At 37.5% G+C, this 24,886-nt stretch overlaps 1 protein-coding gene across 4 annotated transcripts in view; it reads right to left on the bottom strand.

Moving 5' to 3' along the window:
* Positions 1-24,886, bottom strand: part of SORCS2 (sortilin related VPS10 domain containing receptor 2) — a 525,884-nt gene that overhangs the window by 61,994 nt on the left and 439,004 nt on the right. For all 4 annotated transcript variants that reach the window (XM_015625588.2, XM_015625587.2, XM_015625589.2 and 1 more), the window contains exons 9-12: positions 20,829-21,008; positions 15,446-15,592; positions 13,990-14,092; positions 4,924-5,000 (exon numbers count right to left, since the gene is read on the bottom strand). In XM_015625588.2, the coding sequence (XP_015481074.1) occupies positions 4,924-5,000; positions 13,990-14,092; positions 15,446-15,592; positions 20,829-21,008 (507 nt within the window). The remainder of the gene's footprint in view (positions 1-4,923; positions 5,001-13,989; positions 14,093-15,445; positions 15,593-20,828; positions 21,009-24,886) is intronic.

The raw sequence follows: 24,886 nt of genomic DNA, 5'->3' as shown, positions 1-24,886 counted from the left end.
TGAGATCAGCTGGAGTCAGATAAGCAAGCAGAGTTTTGATCCTCCACTAAACTTTGTTTGAACTTTCCCTCAAACCAAAATGCAACAGTATGTGCTGGGACACCAAGTCTCCCATAGCTCCACCACCACAGATAAAGGAAGCTGATATCTGCAGCACTTCATGCAAATCAGCATTTCCCAGAAAAGCACCATGGTAGGTCTTCACAAACCCTTTTAATAACCCTGCTTTAGCACGCTATAAAGCACAGAGGGCACACTTCAGGCATATTAATGCTGTTGCTATATCATGCTATCATGCTGTTCTTGCACACACTTTAAACTTTTTAAAAACAAATGTATAAATGCCTCATGAAAACAATTCTTAATCTTCAATACACTAAAAAAAAAATAAGAGTTTCATGCCTGTTTACCACAAAAGTAAATATTTATCTCTACTTTTTGGAAATAAAACCAAGACAAACAGTTTGCAAAGGATTGAGGCAAAGGTGGTCCCAGTGTGAGAGATGAAGTTCAGACCTTAGAAGATGAGATATGTGAGATCACAGCAGGCCACGAATTCTGATATACATCTCTCCACTAACTAAAGCAGGCAATAAATCTATTCTGATCCTTACTAGTAGCCAGCCACTACAGAAGAAGATTTTTATAACCTATTTCTGTATTTTTTGTGCACGTTTTGTGCTTTATAATCACAGTGTCAGCTTCTATTCTATCCTCTTCCTCCTGCTCTAAATGCTTTTCTTCCTATGTCTGTCCAAACAACTTCAGCAGCTATTTCAGGTCAGAATATCTGTTGGAAGAAATTGGGACAGCTCCATGAAATCAGTGAGAGATATTTAAGTGGTCCTAGAGAAATATTTGCCATAAAATTTTACTTTGCAATGCAAAAGTTGCAAAAATAAACAAAAAAATCCTGAGATTACTTTTTTCTTTCATCAAGTGATATCCATTACTAAATTCAAATCTGGGAAACAGAAGCTTTCCTATACAGAATGAGCTAGTAGGACCTTCTCAATGTTGAAAGGCTGGAATGACATCCTTTTTTGTTGTTCTTAGAAGTGTTACTATCTATTTCCTAAGATGCCTGCAGGAAAACATGTATTCTCACTTAACTGAAGGTTTCCCAAGTTACTTTGATACACAAGGATTTGACGCAGATAAATAATATTCCAACAAAAAAACCCACCAGACTAAAGCTCCAGAGATCTAGATTTAGCTCCTAGACATCCAAAAGGCTTTCTGTGTAACCTCATTAGCTTAACTGAACATTTTGTTGCTGCAAGAGCTACTCTGGTAGCAGATCAAATGTGAAAGCTTTATTGTTGCTGACTTTTTCTTTTATTTATGCCATTTTGTTTGAAAGCTAGACCTTTCTCTTACTCTTTGCTGTATAAATACTTTGCTGTATTTCAAGTACAGTGTTGTAAGACGTGCTGTTGAAATAACAATGGCAACCAGAATTGTGAAAAGAAATCAGTATTAAAACAAAATAAAAACACTCATATGTATACCTAAGGTAATGCTTAGCACTTAAAAGAGTATCCTAATATTTCATGTTCATTAACACATTTTATTATATTGCTTTCCTGGTATAATAGACAGAGAAATCTTTCAAATAAACATGAGTTCACCTTAGGCTACATCTTCATGGTCCACTTGGCATTTAAATTAGTGGTTGGACTTAGTGATCTCAAGAGTCATTTCTAACTTTAATGATTCTATGCCCACATATATCGTTATAATGTCAAGCTGAGTTTCCTTTCTTCTACAGTCCAGTTCACAGCACAGATATTTAAGCTACTTGCCAATCAGCTCCTAAAGCACTGCTATTTACAGTGCAATGTTGTACAGCACATAGCCACAATTTTCAGTTTCCCTCAAAGAGTGATGGTTCAAGATATAACAACAAGCAGCTCAGCCATGCAACAGAGAGGTAGAAAGGATCTTTGACCTTCCCCACAGTCCTATGAATCAATACTGCTGTTATTTCAAGAAAGGTTTAATTAATTCCTTGCACTACATTTTCCCCTTATGTTTGCTTCTCTTCATTCTCTGTCTTGATACACAATCACGGACTGCTCCTCTTCTCTGTAAACAGCTCAGCATCATGTGAGCCTGTAAGAAAGGTGCCAGGCCCTCATTAATGACAACCACAAAGTCTCCAAGGCAGAGACTTAAACTCAGACAAAATGTTGTGCCAAAGCACAGGATTTCACCAGCTCACAAGACCTGAAATTTACTGAATTATCTAAATTCCTGTATCACCTGACTGAAGTCTTCTCTTTTGTTGTAAGAACTCCAGCAGAGAAAGGAAATGTGCTGCTGTCCTCTGGAAGAATTATTTAATTGTGAACCACCAGTGAGGCCATAAAATACATAAAATAATGCACTGTTTCATTCTGATCACAAATATTAGAATTGAGTATGCTCTTTCAAGGGCTTCATAGGAGTTTTAATTAAAATAAAGCTAGCAATGTTGTTTGCCACTTTGACTGTAACAATGAGGGAACAGTTTGTGGTTGATTTTACAGAACAATTAGGCTGAGTCAAGTTGCAACACATGTCATTTACCTGTGTGTCTCTACAAATAAAGAGCAGTGAAAAAATGAATTTGATATCATTCTTTTTTCCTCTTATTTTCCACACACAGAAAACAAGAAAACTTTGGAAAATGCTGACAAGCAATAATGAGAGTCCTCTAAAAGGCATTAAACAAGACAACATCCACTGTAAATCCTGGAAGGCTTTTGCATTTAAATACCTATTTGTTGTATGCTAGATTTCAAGGAGTTTTTTATGAAATTTTATCTTTTAAACATCAAAGGACATTATAATTACAAACATAACCCATTTCTTTTTAAAGTACTCTGTGGAGTACTACTGGCACCCTACCATAGCAATATAAGAAACTGTCTGTATTTTTCTCTTTTAACCTCAAATTCCCCAAGCTCAGTAATACTACTGAGAACATTTTCACACTTAATGGTTCTAAGAAAATAACAAAATTTGATATCAGTGGAACACTACAACACTATTTTAGCTGAAATTAAATTATTTTTTTTTAAAGCACTTTGGTCCTTTGAGGGTGCTTTTCTTTATCCTGGATATATGTAGAATATATATGGTATATATAATATAAAATATATATAATATAGTATAAGTAGAATCTATGTGATACTGTGTATTGTTGCTATATACATATATAGAGAAAGAAAGTATTCCTGTGCTGAGTGTGTTGGGTTTTCACAGCAAGGTTTAGGTAGCAGGTTAGTCTTCTTTGAGACACTTCTAGAGAAGCTTTCTCACATCCTACAGCCAACACCAGCCAGCTTCAAGATGGACATGCCACCGGTCAAGACCGAGTCAACCAGCAACAGCTGACTGGGCATTATGTATTTAGGAAGTGCACAACAGCAACTACAGCAGGAGTGAGGAGCTGGGAATAGGAGAGGAACAACCCTGCAGACACCAAGGTCAGTGCAGAAGGAGGTGCAGGAGGGGCTCCAAGTGCCAGAGCAGAGATTCCCCTGCAGCTCCCAGTGCAGCCCATGGTGAGGCAGCTGTGCCCCTGCAGCCCATGGAGGTCCAGGATGGAGCAGAGATCCACCTGCAGCCCATGGAGAACCCCAAACTGGATGAGATGGATGTCTGAAGGAGGCTGTGACTCCATAGGAAGCCAGTGTAGGAGCAGGTTTGCTGGTAGGACTTATGATCCCACAGGGGACCCACACTGGAGCAGCCTGTTCCTGACGGGCTGCAGCCCATGGGGAGCACCCACTCTGGAGGGCTCATGGGGAACTACAGCCCATGGAAATGACTCATGTTGGAGAAGTTCACTGAAAACTGTCTCCTGTAGGAGGGACCCCACACTGGAGCAGGGGAAGAGTGTGAGGAGGACAAAGAAGCAGAGTTATGTCTGTTGAACTCACCACAGCCCCCATTCCACATCCCCCTGTGTGGTTCAGGGTGAGGAGGTAGAGAATTAGTGCGTAAAATTGAGCCCATGATGAAATGAGTGGTAGAGGGAAGGTGTTGTAAGATTTGGGTTTATTTCTCACTATCCTACTCTGTTATTAATTGTCAATCAAATAAATATCCCCCAAGTCGGGTCTGTTTGGCCCATGATGGTAATCGGTGACCAATTTCTCCCTGTCCTTATCTCAGCCCATGAGCTTTTTGTTATACTCTCCCTCTGCCATCCAGCTGAGGAGAGCAGTGACAAAGAGAGATTGATGGGAATCTGGCATCAACCCAGGGCAAACTCACCAGAGAGACAGAGCAGTTTAGGAAACAATACATGAGAAAGGTAAAAAGCTTTAACTGACACTATTCAGTGGAAGAAAAAGCCATCCAGAATTCAAATAGCATTACAATATCACTGTTCTCTTTTTAACACTTCGGTATTTGTAGTCCTGAATTTATTAAATCATGCCAAACACTTAAATTTTTTAATTTTTTTTTTTAAATCTCTTTTCATTGTCTGTTTCAATGAAGAAGTTTATGCTTCAGTGACAGCTTTCAGACTATGAAGCAGAAGAATTTTTGCCCTTGTACCTAAGCCATGTCTTTTAGCTTGGAACGTTTATACAGCAAGATCTAGTCCAAGTCCACTTCATCATTAGCATAGGAAGATTACTTAAATTATTAAAAACCTAAACAGACACTATGTTTCTTTGCATAAGATACTTATAAGATCTTTAAAGAGAACAAAATATTTGAACTTCAGCAGAACCTGACAGCCCCATCAATTTGAGTCTTAGAAAATCACCTCCTTAATCTCTTAGTTTCCAAGTGAACTGGAGATAATAATACCACCTCCTTCAAAAAAGGAAGTATCTAAAGATTGGTTAAGCATTACTTAATTCATCACATTTGGTACATTACAATTATTTCCAGGTTCCTTTGATGATTTATGCTTCCTACCTGATGCCACGTGTTCCCACAGTCAGATGTTATGTACATCTCTTCTTTATACTCAACCAGCTGGGACCCCAGGTTACCTGTCACAAAAGAGGAGAAAACAAGGGTTGCATCCACATGAGCAAGAGAGATTGGATCTAGTCCTGGTGCCAGTCTGAGTAAGTTTCCAGGTCACAGCTAAACACAGTTGAACAGCCTTACTTAATTTCTGGTAGAACCAGCAAAATCATTTAAAAACACATATGTACAATTTCAAAGTCTTCCTTTCCATTGCTAGGTTGTCCATAGGTGGAAGCAGTGAGGCTTAATTCTAATACAAAACACAGAAATCAGACCAACATTTTTATTTTGCTGCTGCATGCTGAAAAATTATTATGAAACAACGTATATTGAAGATGTAAGTATGAAACATCCATAAACTCAGAAGCTTTAACCTTAACCTTAATCATATTCTGTAAAGTTACTCACATTGAACTCAAACTGTTAAAATTAAATACTTTAACTTTTCAAGACTTGATGAAGTGGTAGCTAGACTAGAATTTGATGGATTATGCAACATGAAAAGAGGGGATAGGACTTTTGAAAAATAGTAGATATAAAAGAATTGAAAGCAAAATTATTTCATTTACCTAAATATTTACCAGAAATTTACTGAATATTTTGAAAAATAGCACTGAGGAGAATTCAGGTTCCTGCAAAGTTAACAGAAGTGTTAAACTTGGGGAAGATTATAGCAGATGCAGTCCCAAATACGGAGATCTCTATCTTTTAACACGCAGTATTTCAAATAGCAAATTATTAAACCACCAGGCAGTCTAGTGTTGTAGGGGTGACTCAGTAATGGCACAATATTCCTTCTAAATTATATCCTCCTGGGGATTTTGACTTAAATATGTGGTTTGCATGTTTTCACAGTAGAAATAAGATGAAAATTATCAGATACTCTTAGGCAGAAGACACAATGAAAGAAAACACTTGAGATTCAAATAGCACTAAGAAATTTCCCTTGTGCATTATATAAATACCTGGTTTTTAACCACTAAACCAGATCTGTTTAAGCAGAGTGTCCTTACTGGTTCTGAAAGGTACCCAAGAAGAATAACAATTTTGGCCCACTGCCCAAAACACACCCTCTTATTTAAAACATCAAAGTTGCATGTGCTCCACCCTTAAATATGATAACTACATCATTTAACCCTAAATATATCCAGGACAGGATGGGAATATTTATATTGAATCAGGGAATTTACAGGAGTCATTTAGTTCCTCCAAATTGCATCTAACAGTTCAGAAGATTCCACTTCCCATTCTTGGGCTTTCTTAGGTTTTCATCTTTCCAACACACTGCACACTCTCATTTCTCAAATAATTCAGCATAGATTTAGTTGGTCATAGAATCATAGAATATGTTGAGTTGGAAGGGACCCATCAAGATCATTGAATCCAATTCCTGGCCCTGCACAGGACTCTCCACAAGTCACACCATGTGCCTGAGAGCATGTCCAAATGCTTCTTGAACTCAGACCCTTTCCCTGGGGAGCCTGTTCCAAAGCTCAATCACCCTTTGGGTGAAAAACATTTTCCCTGATATCTAACTTACACCTCCCATGAATACAACCAAATGAAATAGTTCTAAAAGGAAAGCTTCACACATTAATTCAGTTATATTTTCTTCCCAAATACAGCTTTAAGATTAATCTGATCACTTGGAGGAGATATGAATGAGAAATCACTTTCTCGAGGCTGAAGGAAGGGAAGGAAGATTTGACTAACTGCATATACAAAATACACTTCTTTTTCTATTCTTACTTTCCTCTGTTATTCTTTTCACTGCTATATCACCTGCAAATGGGTATATTCTTGTGCTTCTGCAGTAAATCACAGAATGTTTTCTATAGGACAGCTGAAAACAAAAATATTTATTCTCTTGCTAGAATCTAACATACTGCTGTCAATCTACACTCTTCTTTACACAGATAACTTTAAGGAATGCAATGTTAGTTTTTCTCCTGAAGAAATGCTCTTTACCTCTTTTCACCACTTCCTGAATCCTACTTGCATGAGAAGGTCTTTATTTTGAGCATTGCTAGGGAACTTCACTTTAAAGAATTCAGTGGTAAATTGCCTTGCTAATGGAAAATTAGTCTGTAAACTAAATGGCATCTACTTGTGCTTCATAAAAAAGCCTTTCCTATCCAGCTGATTTAGTAATGATATTAGCAACAGCGCTGTAATTGCAGCTCTGTTAAAAGACAGACATTACTTCTCCTAATTCTGATTTTACCTTTACTGTCTTGATAGAAGAGCAAAAAGAGTGGGTGGGCTCAGTTATAATTCCAGAGACTTTTTATTCTTCCTAAACAACAACTGATGCCAACAGGAACAGAATCTGGGACACTGCTTTGGGAAAAAGGACTTCAGTGATATTTGACCTTTGAATGGGCCAAGGGTAGAAGCCCAGAAGCGGTGCATGCAGGACCTGCTGATTGCTGGCACAATGTTCAATAGTGTCATCAATGAAGGCTGTAATTTTCATTACTTCCAGATTTTTTGGGACACACAATTATATGACATAATTTTGTAAACTTTGTAAAATGAAGTCATGAAGCTGACAAAAAAAACCCCAAAAAACACCTGTCTGTAAGGAAAGATAAAACTTCTCAGTGTGCCTGGAGTTTGCTCTGTGGGTACTGCAGACCATGGCTTGATGAAAAAGAGTCAGTGGATTCAGACAGAAAAAGCAGGCAAAAGAAGGAAAGCTGCAGCACCAAGGGAGACAGGCAGGCTCCTGCAAAGTGCAGTGGGAAGCACCCATGCAGCCAGATCTGAGATGTGACAGAAGGAAATTTCCACAGGAACACATAGTGACGCATAAGTTTTATAAGCCACAGAAAAGCCACTCTGAAAGCTGTTAGCCTGAAAAAGTAGAACTGGAATAAAACCAAATCCTTCAAAGATCTAAATGAACTTTCCCCCACTTTTATTAGCAAACCTTTCTATTTAACATATGTGACAAAAGAGCTATGAGTGTTCTCTAGTTAAAAAGTTACATTGTTTTAACTTTATTTTTCAATATGTTAATAAAAAAATAACTTCAAAGATTTGGAGCATTTTGTTCTTTTTGAGATTTAAAATAAAGTGCATAATTTTATGCTCCAGCTACCTTGCAAAGTGTTGTGTTACTGGATAAGCCAGCTAACTTAATACAGTGCATGCAATGGCACCCCATAAACCCCTTCACAACAGCTCCAACTGGCATCAAATGAAATGTAAAAAATCCTGACATTAATAACACTGCAAATAAACAACTGCAAAGCCACAGCAGCACTCAAAGTAGAACTGAGAAATTCTGAACCTTTCCATGACATATCTGAATTGTAAAACATATTTGTGGTAAGTGTGGCAGCCAAAAACACATGAGCACCACTGACAAAGTGATCGAGTGACACAAGAAGGTGAGAAAGAAACAATTATGCTCAGCCTAAGACTGGAAGCCAACAGTGTTTAAGTACCATTCCCACCATGTCCTGAAGTGTTTGGACTCCACCACATCCCCCAAATATCAGTGTGTTACTTTTCCTGGTGGGCCAAAACAAAAACTGTGTTTCTTATTACAGCTGTAAATATCGGCAGTAACTCCTCAGGTGTGCCACCACAGCACAGAAACTTTTCTGTCATTTTAGTGGGTCTGCGTTAGATCTCAGAATCTGTCTGGGGGGGGGAAGTAAATGCAATCTGAAGGCAACTCAGATTCATACTGAAAAAGTTATGCCACTGGAATGGGTAAGCAGCTGCAGGCATGCACTGTTTTGGGCTGTGGCAGAGTTAATTTTCTTCACAGCACCTGGTACCGGGCTGTGTTTTGGACTTGTACTGAAAAGGGTGTTGATGACACAACAAAAGATGTTTTCAGTATTGCTGGGTAATGCTTACACAGAGTCAAGGCCTATTCTGCTCCTCACCCCACTTCACCAGTGAGGAGATGGGGATACACAAGGAATTGGAAATGGGCACAGCTGGGACAACTGACCCCAGCTGAGCTGGGGATATTCCAGGCCATATGTCATCCTGTTCAGCAATAAACTGAGGAAAAGGTTGGTTTAGGGACATTGCTCAGGGACAGGCTGGCCACCAGGTGGTTGGAGGTGAGCAACTGTTTTCATTTACATCACTTCTCTGTCTTGGGTTTCATTTCTCTCTGTCCTTTTTCTTTTTGTTACAGTTTATTATTATCATTTTATTAAGCTGCTCTTATCTCAATCCGTGAGTTTCCTCACTTTTATCCTCCCAATTCCCTCCCCTCATCCTCCTGGAGGGGAAGTGAGCAAGGAGCTGTGTGATGCTTAGTTGCTGGCTGGACTTAAACCATGCCAAGGCTATATTAGCCACAGCTACAAATCGTACTATTCCAACATGACTTCTGATCTGAGTGCCCTGAAAACTCCTCTGACGCATGACACAGAGTGTTTGCCATCCGGTTTCATGAAATTTTGTTTGTAATACAGAAATTTCTCAAATTTGTATTCTCTTTGTAACTAAATGATTCTCATGTGTGTGTCTCCTCCAATGCCTGGGGGATGACATACACCTGAATTGTCCTTAAACACTCTCCCAAAGGCTCTTGCCACCTTCACAGCCAGGATACTGAGCTAGATGGACTCAGACTGAGTCAGTTTTGCTCTGCTGTTATGTTCTGACACTATTCTATTCAGGAAGCAAAACAAAACACTTTGGCCTGCATTTTTCAGTTTTTGATTAAGAACAGCCATTTTTCATTTCTGTTATTTGAATTCTTAGAAACCTTTTCAATCTGTGCTTGGGACACATTAAATCTTCTTTTGCTTTTTCACTTGTCCCGAGTAAAGGCTGATTTTAAATAACTGCATAAATGCATGTGTTTCATCCTTGCAAGGGTGCCAGTACCAAAATCTAGAATACAGAGGCACTAAGTACTGTACAACATAGTTCTCCAAGCTTTCTGTAACTCTGCACATGACAGTTTAGCAGCTGGGAGCACAGGGATGTGAAAGAAAACAATGTTTTATGTCTGGTAACCAGCAAAGTTCTCTGGAAAGGTGGTATAGCAGTGGGAAACACAATAGAGATCTCAAGAGAGTCAGGCATTTTGTCAGGTTCTTACTGGGTCACAAAAAATATGGAAGATTACTTCATTTAAAATTTACCATCAATTTACATGTTTTAAGTGTTCATTATCACCGTGTTTACCCATATTTTTCTGTGTGACTTTGGATACATTTACAGTAAGAAGAAATAATCCCCATATGCAACGTTTAGATAATCCTTCTAATATGGAAAATCTTTTCCAGTCACTTAAATTTAGCATACAGGCAGACAACTACTCCAAAAAGAAAGATGTGCCTTGCCTGGATTACTGGTAATTAATACAGTTGTAAGATGCCTTCAGGCCATGCACAATAAGTTAAAATTTCATGGTTTGCAATCTTGAAGTCACAGTATAGAACAAACATACAACCAATTTGTATTTAAATCTCCCAGACACATAGTTTTGCCTGGCAAGCTGAAGATGTGCTCAGATGAGGGGGTAGGAATTGAGGAATGTAACAAAAATTTAAAGGAATTTCAGGATGTTCAGTCCAAAATGTACTGGGAAATGGTCAATAATCTCCCTGTTCCCTTATCCTTTTTTTATAGAGGCATCCTAGTATGCTATGTCTGTGAAAAACGACAGAAATTCATCACAATGTATGCAATTATATTTGGCCCTGATATGACAAAAAGTAAACAGAGCTTTTCCAGCACTTCCTCAATTTGTGTGAATGTGCAGAATTTACTGCTTGCTTGATTTGCCATCTGGATTGGAAGCTAAGCAGGCAATTATTGTAAACTAGCACCTGAAAAAGCTACACTTCTCTAAACATTTTTCATAGAAAAGTCCTTAGCAAGTTTATAGTAAAAATTTACACATCAATTGACACACATTTCATAGCTGATGCTGTGAGAAATAGAAGTTGTTGCCAAGATTAAAATGCACAAAAATCAAATGTAAATGCAAAATCCTATTGCATTTCTTAAAGAGAGCAAAGCAGTTATTTAAAATACCACTTTCATATGCAGCTACAAAATTTAATATCCTGCCTGAACAATTTATATATATAGACATAAGCTAAAAAATATGCATTCCTGAGAACTATTTATGCAAGTTTAACAGAGTGGGATTTTTATTTGTAAACATGAGTTTTAAAAAAATGCAATTTTAACATCTTATTAAAGATGCTAAATTTTCCCAATTTTCTAGGTGTTAATGCAGTTCACCATTTAATTATTCCCTTTTTAAAATTAAAAGAATATTCAGTGGTCTCTGATATCTGATTTTTCCAACACTTCCCATATCAAAACTGTACTTAAGTCACAAAATAGGTTTTCCATTACCACAACCAGCTGTGTTGTATAAGCTTCCTAGAAAGAATCCAAAATCCACTTTTTATTAGGGCTATTTATTTTTTTTTTAATTTTTGATCAATAGGGCTCTTATGCTTAGAAACCATATTTTCAGTTCTTATCCACTTGTTCACATCACTTGTTTCTGCACTATGCTTGCACATCCAGGAGAAAAAAAATAAATCATATGCTTTATTGTTCTTTAGTTTTTCAGCTAATGGGGGTTTTCTTGTAAATATTTTCTATTTCCATCAACTGCCAAAGAGGCCTTCTTAGCACCTGCTCACTGGTCCTGAAAATTGATTATCAGAATTGTACACAGTCGTATTAGTAATGTCACTTTACAGTATTTTGCCAGTGTATTAATATTTCCCTCCCTCTGTTGGCAATTATTTACCTAATTCATCCTGAGAATAATTTTGCCTTTTCACAGCACAAGGCACTGATGATTCCTAGACATGCTGATCAACTGACATTCACGGATCTTTATCATCTTCAGTCATTTCCAGAAGATGTGCTCTCCCTAAATCTAAGTAAAATTCCAATAGTGTGTGATGCAGCCCAAATAATCTCATTCCTGAATGTACTAAGAACATAATATTTATGTTGATTTCTGTAGGATTATCAGTTTCAAGGATCAGGCCAAAGGAAATTCAAGCTCACTCTATGTAAAGCATTTCTGATAAAAGTGTAAGTTTACAAGGCTATCAGGTTTGCCAGACAGGACTGAACACATGCACTGAATCCAGATGACCTGGGCATCCAAATAATGTAAATGCAAGTCAAAATCAGAGTTGATTCAGGTCATCTTTTGGTAAGGAGATGCAGTTGCTCTGTAGTATTTTTAAGGCTCCAAAATAGATCCCTTTGCTCTGTTTCCAGCTACAAAAGTTTTTCTTCTACCAGAAAAAGGACACACTGCATTCTCTTGAGCAAATTTTTCTCACTTTCACACCACCCCTCCCAGCTTTTTAGGTAGCTAAAAGTGGGGTGTCTTGCAACTGAGCAAGGGTGCCTTCTACCATTCCTATTACATTACTGCTTGCCCCACAAGCAAGTCAAATTTAATACATTAGTTCAGTTCTTTATGGTATCAGGATGTAATCAAAACCACTCCCTCCTGATCACATTGAGGAAAGCTGTTGACAAGTTCTTTACCTAGCAGAGTAAGACAATATCACAGTGATAAAATGTCACCCCATTCTAGAAAGGAATTAAGGGAAATATACTCTTCTACAACCAACCCTCCTAATGTAGTCTCAGAGAACAGTGCACATAAAAAACATCTATAAGCCCCAAACAAACAAAAACAACCTAATATCTCAACAAGTATCTGTTCAACACATCAGATTATACTGCAAAGAGAAAGAAAAATTAAATAGGTATAATTGATTAATTAAATCTCACTGCTTAATTTGCTACTGGAAGGCATTTAAGCACGATATGATGAGGCCAAAATTAAGAACCTACATTTTGAGTGCTTTCATGAAAAAGAAAACATTTGAAATGGAAGATATTTTTTGCAACATACGAGTTCACAAAGTTTGACCTGAACACATAGGAATCTATCTACAAGGGCACTGTGTAAAATCTTAATCTCATTTGTACCAATAAAAACATAGCAGCATTTCACCAGGTAGGTCTGTCTCCAGTAAAATACTTTAAACTCCCTTTACATAACAGAAAAACTTGAAGTCTTCAGTTATATTGAAGATTACCAGTACTGGCAATTGACACTCTCTTTAAACCCCAGATATTCTCACCTTGACATTCTCAGGGAACTTTCAATTTAGTAAGCTGTTTGTCAGAGACTAGTGTAATATAAAGTAGAAGCCATTATTAATTAAAAACAGATACACTTTTATGAAAAAAGAAGCTTACGTGTGTGCATTTCACCTAAACATTATCCATATGTAAAATAATACAATTTTAGAAAGCTCTTAGAATCATTAACATTTAGACAATTTTGAAACAAAGAAACAGGAGATAAATAAAATTAATAGATGGATTACAAAAATACAAAGCAAAACTGACTTATGTTAATATTTTTCTTGATGACTGCTCAACACTGCAATGGAATTTCCTTTATTAAATTCCACTTCATTCTGACATGGTTCCATATATAAGCTATAGTGGAGAAACCACAACCAACATTATTCCAAACACAGTGACACATTTGCCTCTCTCAATTTATCTCTCTTTAGGCAGAAATGAATTAATAAAAATTACAAGACAAATTATCTATATCCAGACTTAAAGAACAAAGGCTTGATCACTATTTCCATCTGTTCTTCTGGGTTATTCATGATGCTGGAGGGCTTACACATCACTTCCAGAGACAAAGAGTGCAGGACATGTTCTTCAGCCACCACCCCACCTCCAGAGCACACTAATGGGGAAGGAGGTACTGCACAGCACAGCAGAGCATGATGTGCCCAGTGACTGATACAGGTCTGTCTGAGACACAACTCCAGGCCTTCCATTAACTTGTATTGAATTGTTTTATCAAAAGGTTCCATAAAGGATCATTCTGCAGGAAAGCCGTATTTTGACAATATTTGTGGCATGGTATTCTTACAAATCCAAAGACTAGATCCACAAAGAACCCCTGCCACATTTCAGGTCTTGAGAAGTCAATTCATTACTTACCTGCCCCCATTATGAGCCCTGGTGCAGTGTCCTTGGTGTGCACTGTGCCTGACACATAGGGATTGTCTGCCCACCGGAGATGGAGGTGAAGGTAACAATCAGGCTTGTGGGGGAAGAAGCAGAGAACAGGTTTTAAAAATCACTATTAGTTATGCTCCTACAATAAATGAAAGCCCAGACAGGGAGCAGCTTCAGCAATGTGTGTGTTCATAAAGAAAAAGAATGGTTGCTTCCCATGGAGCAAAATTCCAGCCTGAAGTATCAGACTTCACCTTATGACAAGAATCTCTGGTGATGTCTGCATAGTGTGCCACTGTCTCAACAGAAAGATTTCCAAACCCAAAGAAGTCAGCTTTAACACCCTTCTGACAGAATAATTGCTTTAAAATTTTAACTAACAGCAACAAGTACTGCATGTTTCTTGGACCCAGGCAAATGGTAAAATTATGACTAAAAACAATTGTTTGGGCTGAAATGCCACATAAAAAGTGGTATGAAGAATAGCATAATGACTTTAGGACACATCATGTCTCCTTGCTAAGAAGCTCACTGTTTCTTGCCCTTTGTGCAGTGCACTCAAAGGTCATGTTGTTCACAGCAATGTGACCAGGAGCTTTAGCAGGAGCCAGCTGCCAGCACTGCCTGGGAGCTGCTGCCACTGCAATCGTCCCACTCATCTCAGATTGCACCCAGCCCTGCAGGCTGGAACCTCACAGCACAGCCTTGAACTCTTCAAAAGGGAACCAGCAGCTCCAGCCCTCCTCTTCTGCCATGTGGAGAGGGAGTAAAGCTCTGGCAGTGGCAGGACTACAAGCATTTATTTTGCCAACCAATGCAGAGCTTTGAGTCCCCAGAAACAGAGAGTCAGTGGGAAAAAGACAAGGTTTTCAGCACAGCCTTGCAAATAACAAAAGACTGTGGGCACTTGGGACATCTAAACAAACAGAAATAATATCATCTTACAAAAAGAAAGGAATATTTTATGCAAGTTACCATGGTATTTATTTTCAAGCAACTGTCAGGAGTTCCATTTAACAGGGAACCAAGTGTTACCTTGGTTTATTATGAAAAAAAAATATGAAAAGATAGAAAGAAAAAAAATATTGGCAATCTCTGTTTGACTCATGATATGCTCGATATATCCAGACACAAATGACTGACATGATTATTCTGAACTGGGTTGTGTGGTTGACACACAAGAAATGTGTCCTCTTTGTGTCAAAGTAATCTCAAATGTGAAATGCAGTGCAACAGAAAGCCTTGACTACTCACTGTACACGATGACTGGACTAAGAGCCTGTGGAACACAGCTCATGCAATGCAAGTGTATTTGCCTGCTAGTTTGGCTGGTAAACTCAGCACAAAACTCTCAGGCTGTTGGAACTACTGCCCATCCTACCATGCAGATAATTCTTACACACTTTAGAGGGAGGATACACCACAAAGAGCCACTTACAGGTTTGCAGTTTGTCGGTTTGCCATTCATATCGATGTCTGGAGGGTTTAGAAAATCCCAGTCCCGGCCTTTGTTGTAGGTTATCAGAGTTGTAACCTTCCCATCAATTTTCTGGTTGGCCAAAAAGACTCCTTTTACACCTCTGACCTGAAGCATAGAGAAGAAAAGTTAATATCCAGCACATACACATTTTTTTCAACAAGGATTATCCCTGATTAGCTGCTCTTTTGTGGCTCTGAACTGTGTATCTCAGGTAGTTTCTCCTGGAAACTGAAAGGGAAGTGGATGATACCTGAAAAAAAATATGAGGAAGGCAAAAAGACAAGAGGAAAGGGAGAAAAGGGGAAGGCAAGGGCAATTACAAACCAATTTTTATTTCTAAATGTATTTAAAAAGGATATGCAGTTCTCTCCATGTCAGAAGGCTAACCAAATTACATGTTTAATATAGCAAAACACAATAGTTTATATAGTTTATCATAATAAAAATTATATAGCATGGCCTCACCATTAAAATTTCACTTCTGTATTTTCTTTAAATATGGACATCTTTAAAATGCTATTCTACAAATGATGTAAGCAATTTTTAACAACCATCTAACTTTTACACTGAATTTCTGTGCACATATTATAGAAATATCACACAAATAGATTACAATAACACAATACAGTGTCATGTCCTTTAAAATAACACTGAATTGGGAAGCACTCTTGTCCTCTGCAGGAAATAAATACGGGCAGATGATATGAGGAAGAAACATTGAGGGCTGAATCACCCTCTCAAGGATCTGAAATGCTTCCCCACTCGTTTAGCCACCCTTCACCTGTTTAACCTCTGGAGAAAAAAATAACAAAAAAATTACCGTCTTCTCTTGGCCTGTTATTTCAAAACAACCTGTATTAGAAAATTATTACAACTCAAAGTGTAAAAGTTAATGGGTATAATTTTAGAAGAAACCTGACAGTAATTATACCTCAATATGTTTAGTTCTAGACCTAGCATTTACATTATTAACATAGTAATGTATAGTCCACCCAAGGGCATGAGATAAGATCTTCTATTAAAAGTGAAGGTTTTCTTAAAAGTGCTCTTGTTTCCCTTGCCATTATTTAGGAGACTTCCTGAATTTTTGGATGGACAACACATATAAACTGATATACATTCCCAGCACAGTAGAGCTTTCTCATCTTCTTGGGTGCTGATTCTTGACAAAACTGAACCTTTCACTACAAACAAATGCACGAGAAAGCCAGTTTTTCGAATGATCAGAAATATTTGCCTCCTGATAACATGATGAACTTCTGAACTTTTATTTTTCATTTGAAATATTTACTGTTCCCTTCTTTTTCCAACTGGCAGTTATTAACTCAATTTAACATTCATTTAGCAGAAGCCTGCATTGAAGGTGAAAAGAAGGCATCCCTACCAGCAGGCTACAGATTTGATACTCACTGTTTATAAATATGAGAAGGAACTGATCCAAATCTACAGAGAATAAGAATGTTCTGCTGGTTATGGTAACAGCCTAGAACTTGGAAGTATATATCTATGCATACAAGTTTATATTTTAAAAATCTATAAACATTTAATACTCTACTCTCTCATGAGCTCCTTCTTTCTTAAATCCCATGTGTATGAGGTTGGGTTACTTATCCAGGATGCTGAAAGCTCAGAACCACCTCCAAGTCAAACATACCATAAAAGTCAACTATGTTGCAGTGCAGGTGAGAAAAGGAAAGGAAAGGAAGAAATGATGAACCTGCTTTCTTTACTTTCAAAGCTTTTTAATCTTGGGGATTTTTTACATTGTCTATCTTAGAAAGACAGCTCAGCCATGGGAAGCCTGGCAGTTCAAATATTTACGTGGGAAGGCAGACTTAGGGTAAAATTTTGGTGCATATCTTTCTTCCAGTGAACACAATATTAAATATTTAAACAATAATTAGATCAGGGACTGCAACTGAGGTTTCCCTCTTCATTCGTGGATGGTAAAACAAGTGCTGCATCATGATTATTTTTGTTTCTCCTCTCTTTCCCCTCCCCACCCCCTCATTTAATGAATATTTAATAATTCCATATAATCATCAAATGGGAGTCAGGCTAAAATTTTTCTCCATTCCCACTCCCATCTCTAATCTAACTAAGCTCTAGGGTAACTTTTCCTCTCTAGAATATGGGACACAAGTGTTTGAATCTATCAAACATTGAAAGGTTATGAAAACACTTTTTCCAGTGTCTCAGTTAACTTCTCTCACTGCTGCTTTAAAAGATAAAAGCCAACCAGCACTTCACAGCAGTTGTATTTTGAATGAAAGGCATAAACCCTGCTTGAAATAATAAATAGGTTTCAGGCATCTATCTTCAGAGCGAGTTCAGAAATATCATGTTCAGAGTGCTGCATTTGCCTAAAACCCAGTAACTAACACAAAATTACGGTGTGTAAAAAATGCCATTTTTAAAACATCCCACCCCTGCTGTAGCATTTTCCATTTAATTTGTCTTGTGCAAATACAAATACACACCTGACTCTGGAGATACTGGAAATGAAGTGTGTCAAATCTACCTCCTGGATTGGACCATGATGCCAAGACAAGGCACAAAAATTCTTCTGTACGTACTACTCCTTGACTTAGTTCCCTAATCTCAAATTGCAAGTTTAGTACCTTTATATCAAGAAAGGAAAATATTCACATTCATAATAAGTTGCTATGGAAAAGAAGACATTTTAACACTGTGCAGTGCTGAAATCCGCTGATGAACAGTCCAGGAACCATTCAAGAATTCTGAACATGAGGAAATTCTAAGCACCTTTCTGCTGATTTTTTTTAACTTTGAGCTTAGTTCTCAGAGTACCTATTTTCCTAAACAGTTCAGGGGATAAATGTTCCCCAGTACTCTTAGAGAAGCACTTTGTACCTTATAAAATTATTTTCTGAGATTTTCTGCTATGACTTATTAATAGGTCCTTGTCACATTTCTGATATTCCATCCCAACAATATTCTGTTTAGTTGGTAGCAAGAAACACAGTTCAGATGATTCCACAGTGTTTATTAGCAGCAATTACCAAAAAGTAGAAATTACTGCTACATAACATATGTTTGTGACTAAAATTTAAATGTATACTATTTGTTGTTTGGGGGGGAAAAAGGCATGAAGGAATTGTACTGCAATTTGTGTAGCTCTAATCTACATAAATCAGAGCAGGAACCAATGTAGATGTATTACATTAATGTGCCCATTTGCAAAAATGCCTGTGTCAAATTTGTGACTCCTTCACACTGGCAGCACTTGATATAATTTCAAGGACTTGCTCCTTGTATACAGCCACATAATTCAAGGGTATTCTCCTTTTGGGCAGTCATTTAATACTTAATCTTTTTTCTTTTTTTTTCATCTTTAAACAAATATTTGGAAATTATTCCCTTTTACCTGTGCAACATAAGAAGAAATATAGTGCAAAAAAGAATAAAGTTTATAAAAGAAAATGAATACAGACAGGCAGACACCTATTAAAAAATTTATAGCAGATGTACAAGTAAAAGATGGAGTCAGCAGAAGATAACGAAGATGAACAGTACAAATTTTAAGGAGAATTACACACTGGCAGAAAGAGAAATTTTCTACCACTGAAGACTGTCTCTGCACTGAAGGTTTCTCTTCCCAAGATGGGATACTTGCATTAAAATGCCAAAAAAAGAAAACCCAGATTAGACCAAAAAAACATCCCATCCTCAAAGGCTGCAATATGTGTTTTATTTATTAGCAATTTTATACTGAGTAAACAACCCACACATTATAAGCACTTGATCCCATTCTAGTAAACAAGATGAGTACTAATGAGTACTATTTATCACACAAGCTATCTAGAAGCCATCAGTACTCTCCTATAAAGCAACTAAATTTCAAAAATAGCTTAAAAAAATTGAATTGCATGGCTCCATGTATATTATCCTTATCATGTGTACATCTCCTTTCTAATGAAACCCTACAAGTTGATCCAGCATACAATAAACTATGATTGCATTATCTAATATGCCCTTGGTAACACTGGGAAATTATGAAACAATCAGTGTAACTGAATTAAGTTAATAATTCTTGTAGACAAAAGGATAGCCAGGGGTAGAATCTCTGAACTTATCTGAAATTACATGTTACAGGTGATTCAAGGAGTAGAGATTGCACCTGACTGCATTTTAGCTTTGCTTGGTCACAAGGGTGACCAAGAGCAAAATGCTGTAAACTAATGCTGTCAATAAATCACCCTGTGGGAACGTGGCTACATGAAATGTGTAGCTTCACTCATTAGGAAGCCTCATTTCTAAAAAGATAGAGTCTAGAAAATAATCACTGGTAATTAGAGACCTTTTTGTTTTACTAGAGCCATTTAGAAAGAAAAGCTAAAGAAAGATAGAGGAGATAAGGAAGAAGAAAACACGATCATTCTCCCCCACCAAGAAGAGTCTAATTACAGCCATTTACAGCTCTGTCAGTGTGTGTCTCTTGTATCCAGAATTACTACAAACCTTTGCCAAAGAAGTCTGGTGTACCTTTAAAGTTTTGGGTTTTTTTTCAAGTTAACACCAGGCAAATTACAGTGTAATGGGACAAACTGAGTCAGACCAAAGCTCTGCCAGTTTAATGTTCTGATAATGGCCAGAAAGAACAGAACCAGAGCAAATGTACACCTTATTACATTGAAATTCATTACACTGAAATTCCATTCCCTAAACAGAAATGGAATTGATAACAGTCTGTGATACTTTTCCAAAACACTATACTTTTATTTTGCCAAGTGCACTGATGTTAAAATACAAGATAGATTTGTTTACAGCCGAGTTTGTCTCACCGAAAATGCTGTTGGCACAAGACACGTACTGAAAGCAAGTGGATTTGCTGGCCAATATCTAATTTTGTTGGCTCTTAGCCTTTCAGAGCTGACACAACCTAGCACAAGACTTGCAGGATTACTACTTAAAACCCTACTGGCTAAAAGATGTCCTGCTCTTAAGTCAGGAAATGCAACACTGAGTCACCTAGAAGAAAAAAGATGTGCATAGACAGCTGCATAACTTCTTACTTCAATAATAAATTGTGCTGCCAGATTCACTCTTCAATATCTTAAAATTAAATTAGCAAGCTTTGGATTTGCACATCCATAGAACCCCACCCCAAGAATCTAGTTAGAGCACACAACACATTAGTAGGGCAACAGAGAAACATGTAAGTAGCAACAATGTGCTACAAATAAGCTAGAAAAATCCTAGATGTTTTAATTTATTTGAATGTAACTGTGAAATTTCATAAATTTAAAATTATACTCATAAAAAAACCACAAAAAAACCTTCACATCAACTACACATAATGGAAAATATAAAGATCTACCTCCAGAATATCTATCAGGACATTCTCTTCTGGCTGCTTCGTGCTCCGGACATTCTCCAGCAAGATGGAGTAGTAAACACCCTGTGGGTCAGACTGGTACAGGTTGTATGTGTCTGTCTGGTACCACTCCTGTACAGCCACAAACACCTGGTTTTCATCTGTACTGATTATCTGTAAATCCTGTAGGAAAATAAGATACATAATGACTAATTTTTTACATAATTTCTATTTTACAAGCAGTAATTTGATCAGCAGAGTTTAATACTGGGGAGGAGGGGAAATGTTGTTTAAAAACAATGATCTCCCAACATAATACTAATCAGCATGCTGTATCCCACTGCTCCAAGGTGGTTCCTCACTGCCTTCTGACTGCAGTGCAAACCACCTTAGTGAAGGAAAAAATCATGAATGTGCAATAGCAGGAATGTGCTTCGATTTTAGCAGGAAATGACTTCTTGAAAGGAAAAATAGGGAAAGAAAAAAACCCTGACTTTCCAAGATCTGGATAAGAGTCAATGGAAGACTGAAACAACATTAACAAAGCTAATCTAAAAAATAATCTTCAATTAATAGAGAAATTAAAATTAGGTAAAAAAATAGCGTAGCAGAAAGAGGATCAGATACAATGTACAGTAGTTCATATAAGAATTAGTACTTATCATGCACACAGCTCATGTGAATTATAGTAGATTAGATTAATTTGTCTATCTGTGTCTACAGAACCAATTAAATATTCAACAGTTATAACAGGAGAGCTGACATTCTGCATTCACTACCCAGGAATTTCAGGCATGGATATTGCTACAGCTTGCTTTCAGTTTTCCCAGCTTCTTCATTCCAAATGTCTCAGACAAAAAAAAATGCACAGCTGGGAAAAATAATTTAACACTAACACTTTCAACAGAAGAAATAAATCAGGAAGTAGCAACACTGAACTAAGCTTAGGAAAGGGAATAAAGGGACATGAGTTTGCAACACAATATGGCAGCACAAAGGCAGATGTTGGGGCGATGTAAGAAATTACATCAAGTCACAGAGATCAAAACCTTGTAAACTCTTCATGACCTTAACTGGGATACTGTATTCAGTTCTGATCACCTTATTCCTGGAAAAGTACTAAGGAAATGGAGTGAATATTAGATAAAGCTACCAGAATGTCAAGAGAATAGGAATTTAGGGTGAACTGGCTTAAAAAAAAAAAAAGAAAAGAAAGAAAGAAATCAAGAAAACAGCTTTATAGAACTCAGGGAGACAAATAAACCAAATTCATAAGAATCCAGTGAAGACTGAAGTCTAACAGAGCAACACTGAGTACTCAGCAAAGCATGGCAGTCACACTGTAGGCAATATGCACTATGACTGAGGCTCTTAGATTAAAAAAAGACATGGATAGAAGTAAAATAATGCAATCAAAAGATTTTTAATAAGAACAGAGGAGGTTTATAATTATTAAATACTAATAGTTTAGTTAAATTCAAAGTACTTTTGAATATGTGACACATCTCAACACAAAAGAATCTTAAGTGAAGTCTCCTATCAATGACAGCTCAATGCTGTTTCCAACGATTTCCATTTGAACTCTGCAGTAAAGTAGATTTTTGTTTAGCATTCCAGGAATAGTTATCTATTTTTTTTTATTATTTTTTTTTTTGTACTGAAAAATTGCTCCAAAGCAGAGTCTGGCAGAAATGCCAGCAAAACACAGCAACTGGTCACAACATGTTCTTTTAAAAGTCTCTTTAATGTATAGAATGTTTCATCTCCTGCCTTAAACCAGGGTAACATAAGGCTTGGTAGCCCACATTATACCACATGGAAAGTTCCCATGCCTATCTGATAATAAGGATGGAAGTGAAGCAAAGTGAAAAGGAATAAAGAAAAAAAAAAAAGTGAAAACTTCTAGAAAACCTTTAATCTTCCATGAAGCCAGCAGCTTTCTGCAAAACTGTAATCTCCATTTTTACAATAAAACATTTATACAGTGCCACAGACAGATGTAAAGCTCCAGGGATTGTAGGCAAGCACTTTCCATACCCCAATGCTTTCCCACTCCAAGCTTTCCGTGGTGAGGTGGCAGTGGTGGCACGGGTGGCCCTTGGTGGCAGAGGGAAGAGCTGGGGGACAGGCTCAGCTCTGGGACTCCCATCCCAGGGTGGGGTAGGAGCAGCTGAGCCATCAGAAGCAACATGAAAAGAGCCAAAACGTGCAGTGCACAAGGACAGGGAGATTAATTTTGGGCAGACTGTAGGGGTCAGGTGAGGGAAAGAGGGGTTGGATGGAAAAGTTTACTCAGCAAATGAGAGTTCACTTTTTTCTTGGCAGTGGCTGTTATTAATAAAGATGTTTGTCCACTCAGTCTGCTGGCTGGCATCTTTCCTGAAGCAAGATCTTAACAATCCTGGTCTTAGTAAGTGAAATTACCCTTACACTGCCTTGAACTTTGTTCCTTCCTTTCAGAATTTACGCTTTCAGATTTCCTGTTCAGCCTTACAGCTATTTTCCTTTCACAGTGATTTCTTTTCCCTTAAGAAACAAAGCAGTCCTTCAGTTATACTACCTTGCAACAGTCCAGTGCAGCATTTCCTGCCCAGTGCTTTCTGATACAATCCTTTGAGAAAAGTAATTGACAACGTGTGGAAAACTGCAAATTTCATGCCCAATTCTTCAGCTTATCTTTCAAAATCCTGGATGACACAAACTGCTGAAAATCTACTTAAAACAAAGGTAAATTGTCATGTCACTCTTGTACTATTCCTATACTGAAAGGTGAATTTAAAAAGAAGAAATTGATTGACAAATACAGAGGATGGGTTGTCAGTGTGCCAAGTCCATTCCTTCATCCCAGCTACCCACTGCTCAGGAGGTGAGAAGCACATGGAGAGGGACATCAGCAAATATTGCTAGACAGAACCTACTGTCCGTCACCTAAGAGTTAACTAGAAAGGATGTCTGAGGAAAAAAAAACAACCTGATGGAGGGAATGCATGTTTTACTGCTTTATCTAATTCATGGACACAGATACAACCTTAGGCTGTAACCTCAGCAGATCCTATAAGGAAAGCATTTATTCTTTTATGATTTCACGCTTGGACTACAGCAATTGCCTTCTTGCTGGACCTCCTGCTTTCTCTCTCTCTACATTCTGCAAGCTACTCAAAGTGCCACTGATCATCTTATTTTTCTGAAATTATTCTATTCACACACATTTTATTCAAATTAATTTATAAAGACCTTCTTTGCTGCTGCTAGAGATCTTCAGCATTTGGAACATTCTTTATTGTCTGTATTCAGATTTTTGGTATCTCTAGGCTGCATTTTCATATACATTCAGTATTTAAATCTTGTGGTTTTCTTTCACTTCCATGCTGAAATGAGAGTCCATGTCCTTCCAGACATCCCAAGGCAGAACTTCCCCCAGTTTGCCAAACCATGCTGTTTCCTCTGTGGTATGCTCATTTCTCCATAGGCATCTTTTATCTCCAGTATTTTACTGTTGCCCTCTCAAGTCTGCCATGCCTGCTCTGCTCTCTCTTGCTGACACAAGAATCCATGCTCCTGCCATTTTCACTTCCCTCTTTCTCTCTTTATTTTTGCAAAGCTCAGCAATATCAGTTGGTATCAGCCTAGACTGTAATTCCCAAATACCAGTATTCTCCCTTTATCTCCTCTTCTTGTGTTGTAAGCTTTTGGACAGCTCTGAGGTTCTGAAAGCTGCATTGTCCAAAATTTTGTTGGGTTTTTTTTAACCCTCTAAGCTCCCATGAGATTCCAATGTTTTGCTTACTAAGGTGCTTCTTGTGCACCTTTGTATTTTGCAAATTCCTGTCACAATATTTCCTTCATCCTTCCCTCTTCACTGGAACCTGTTACACCACACTAAGCACAGAAATCTGTATATTTATCACTAAAAATCTGTGAAACTACTCATAGGTCCAAGGCAGTGAACCAGCCCATGGAATTAGTATTAAGGACAGCTGAACATCTGTTGAATCAAAATTGCTTTTCTACAAAAAAAATGCTAAATGAATCCTGATCAAAGACTTCATATTAAAATTTGG

Source organism: Parus major, chromosome 4 (assembly GCF_001522545.3).
Source record: "Parus major isolate Abel chromosome 4, Parus_major1.1, whole genome shotgun sequence".
Lineage (NCBI taxonomy): Eukaryota > Metazoa > Chordata > Aves > Passeriformes > Paridae > Parus > Parus major.
This window is presented reverse-complemented; position numbering and strand designations above follow the sequence as displayed.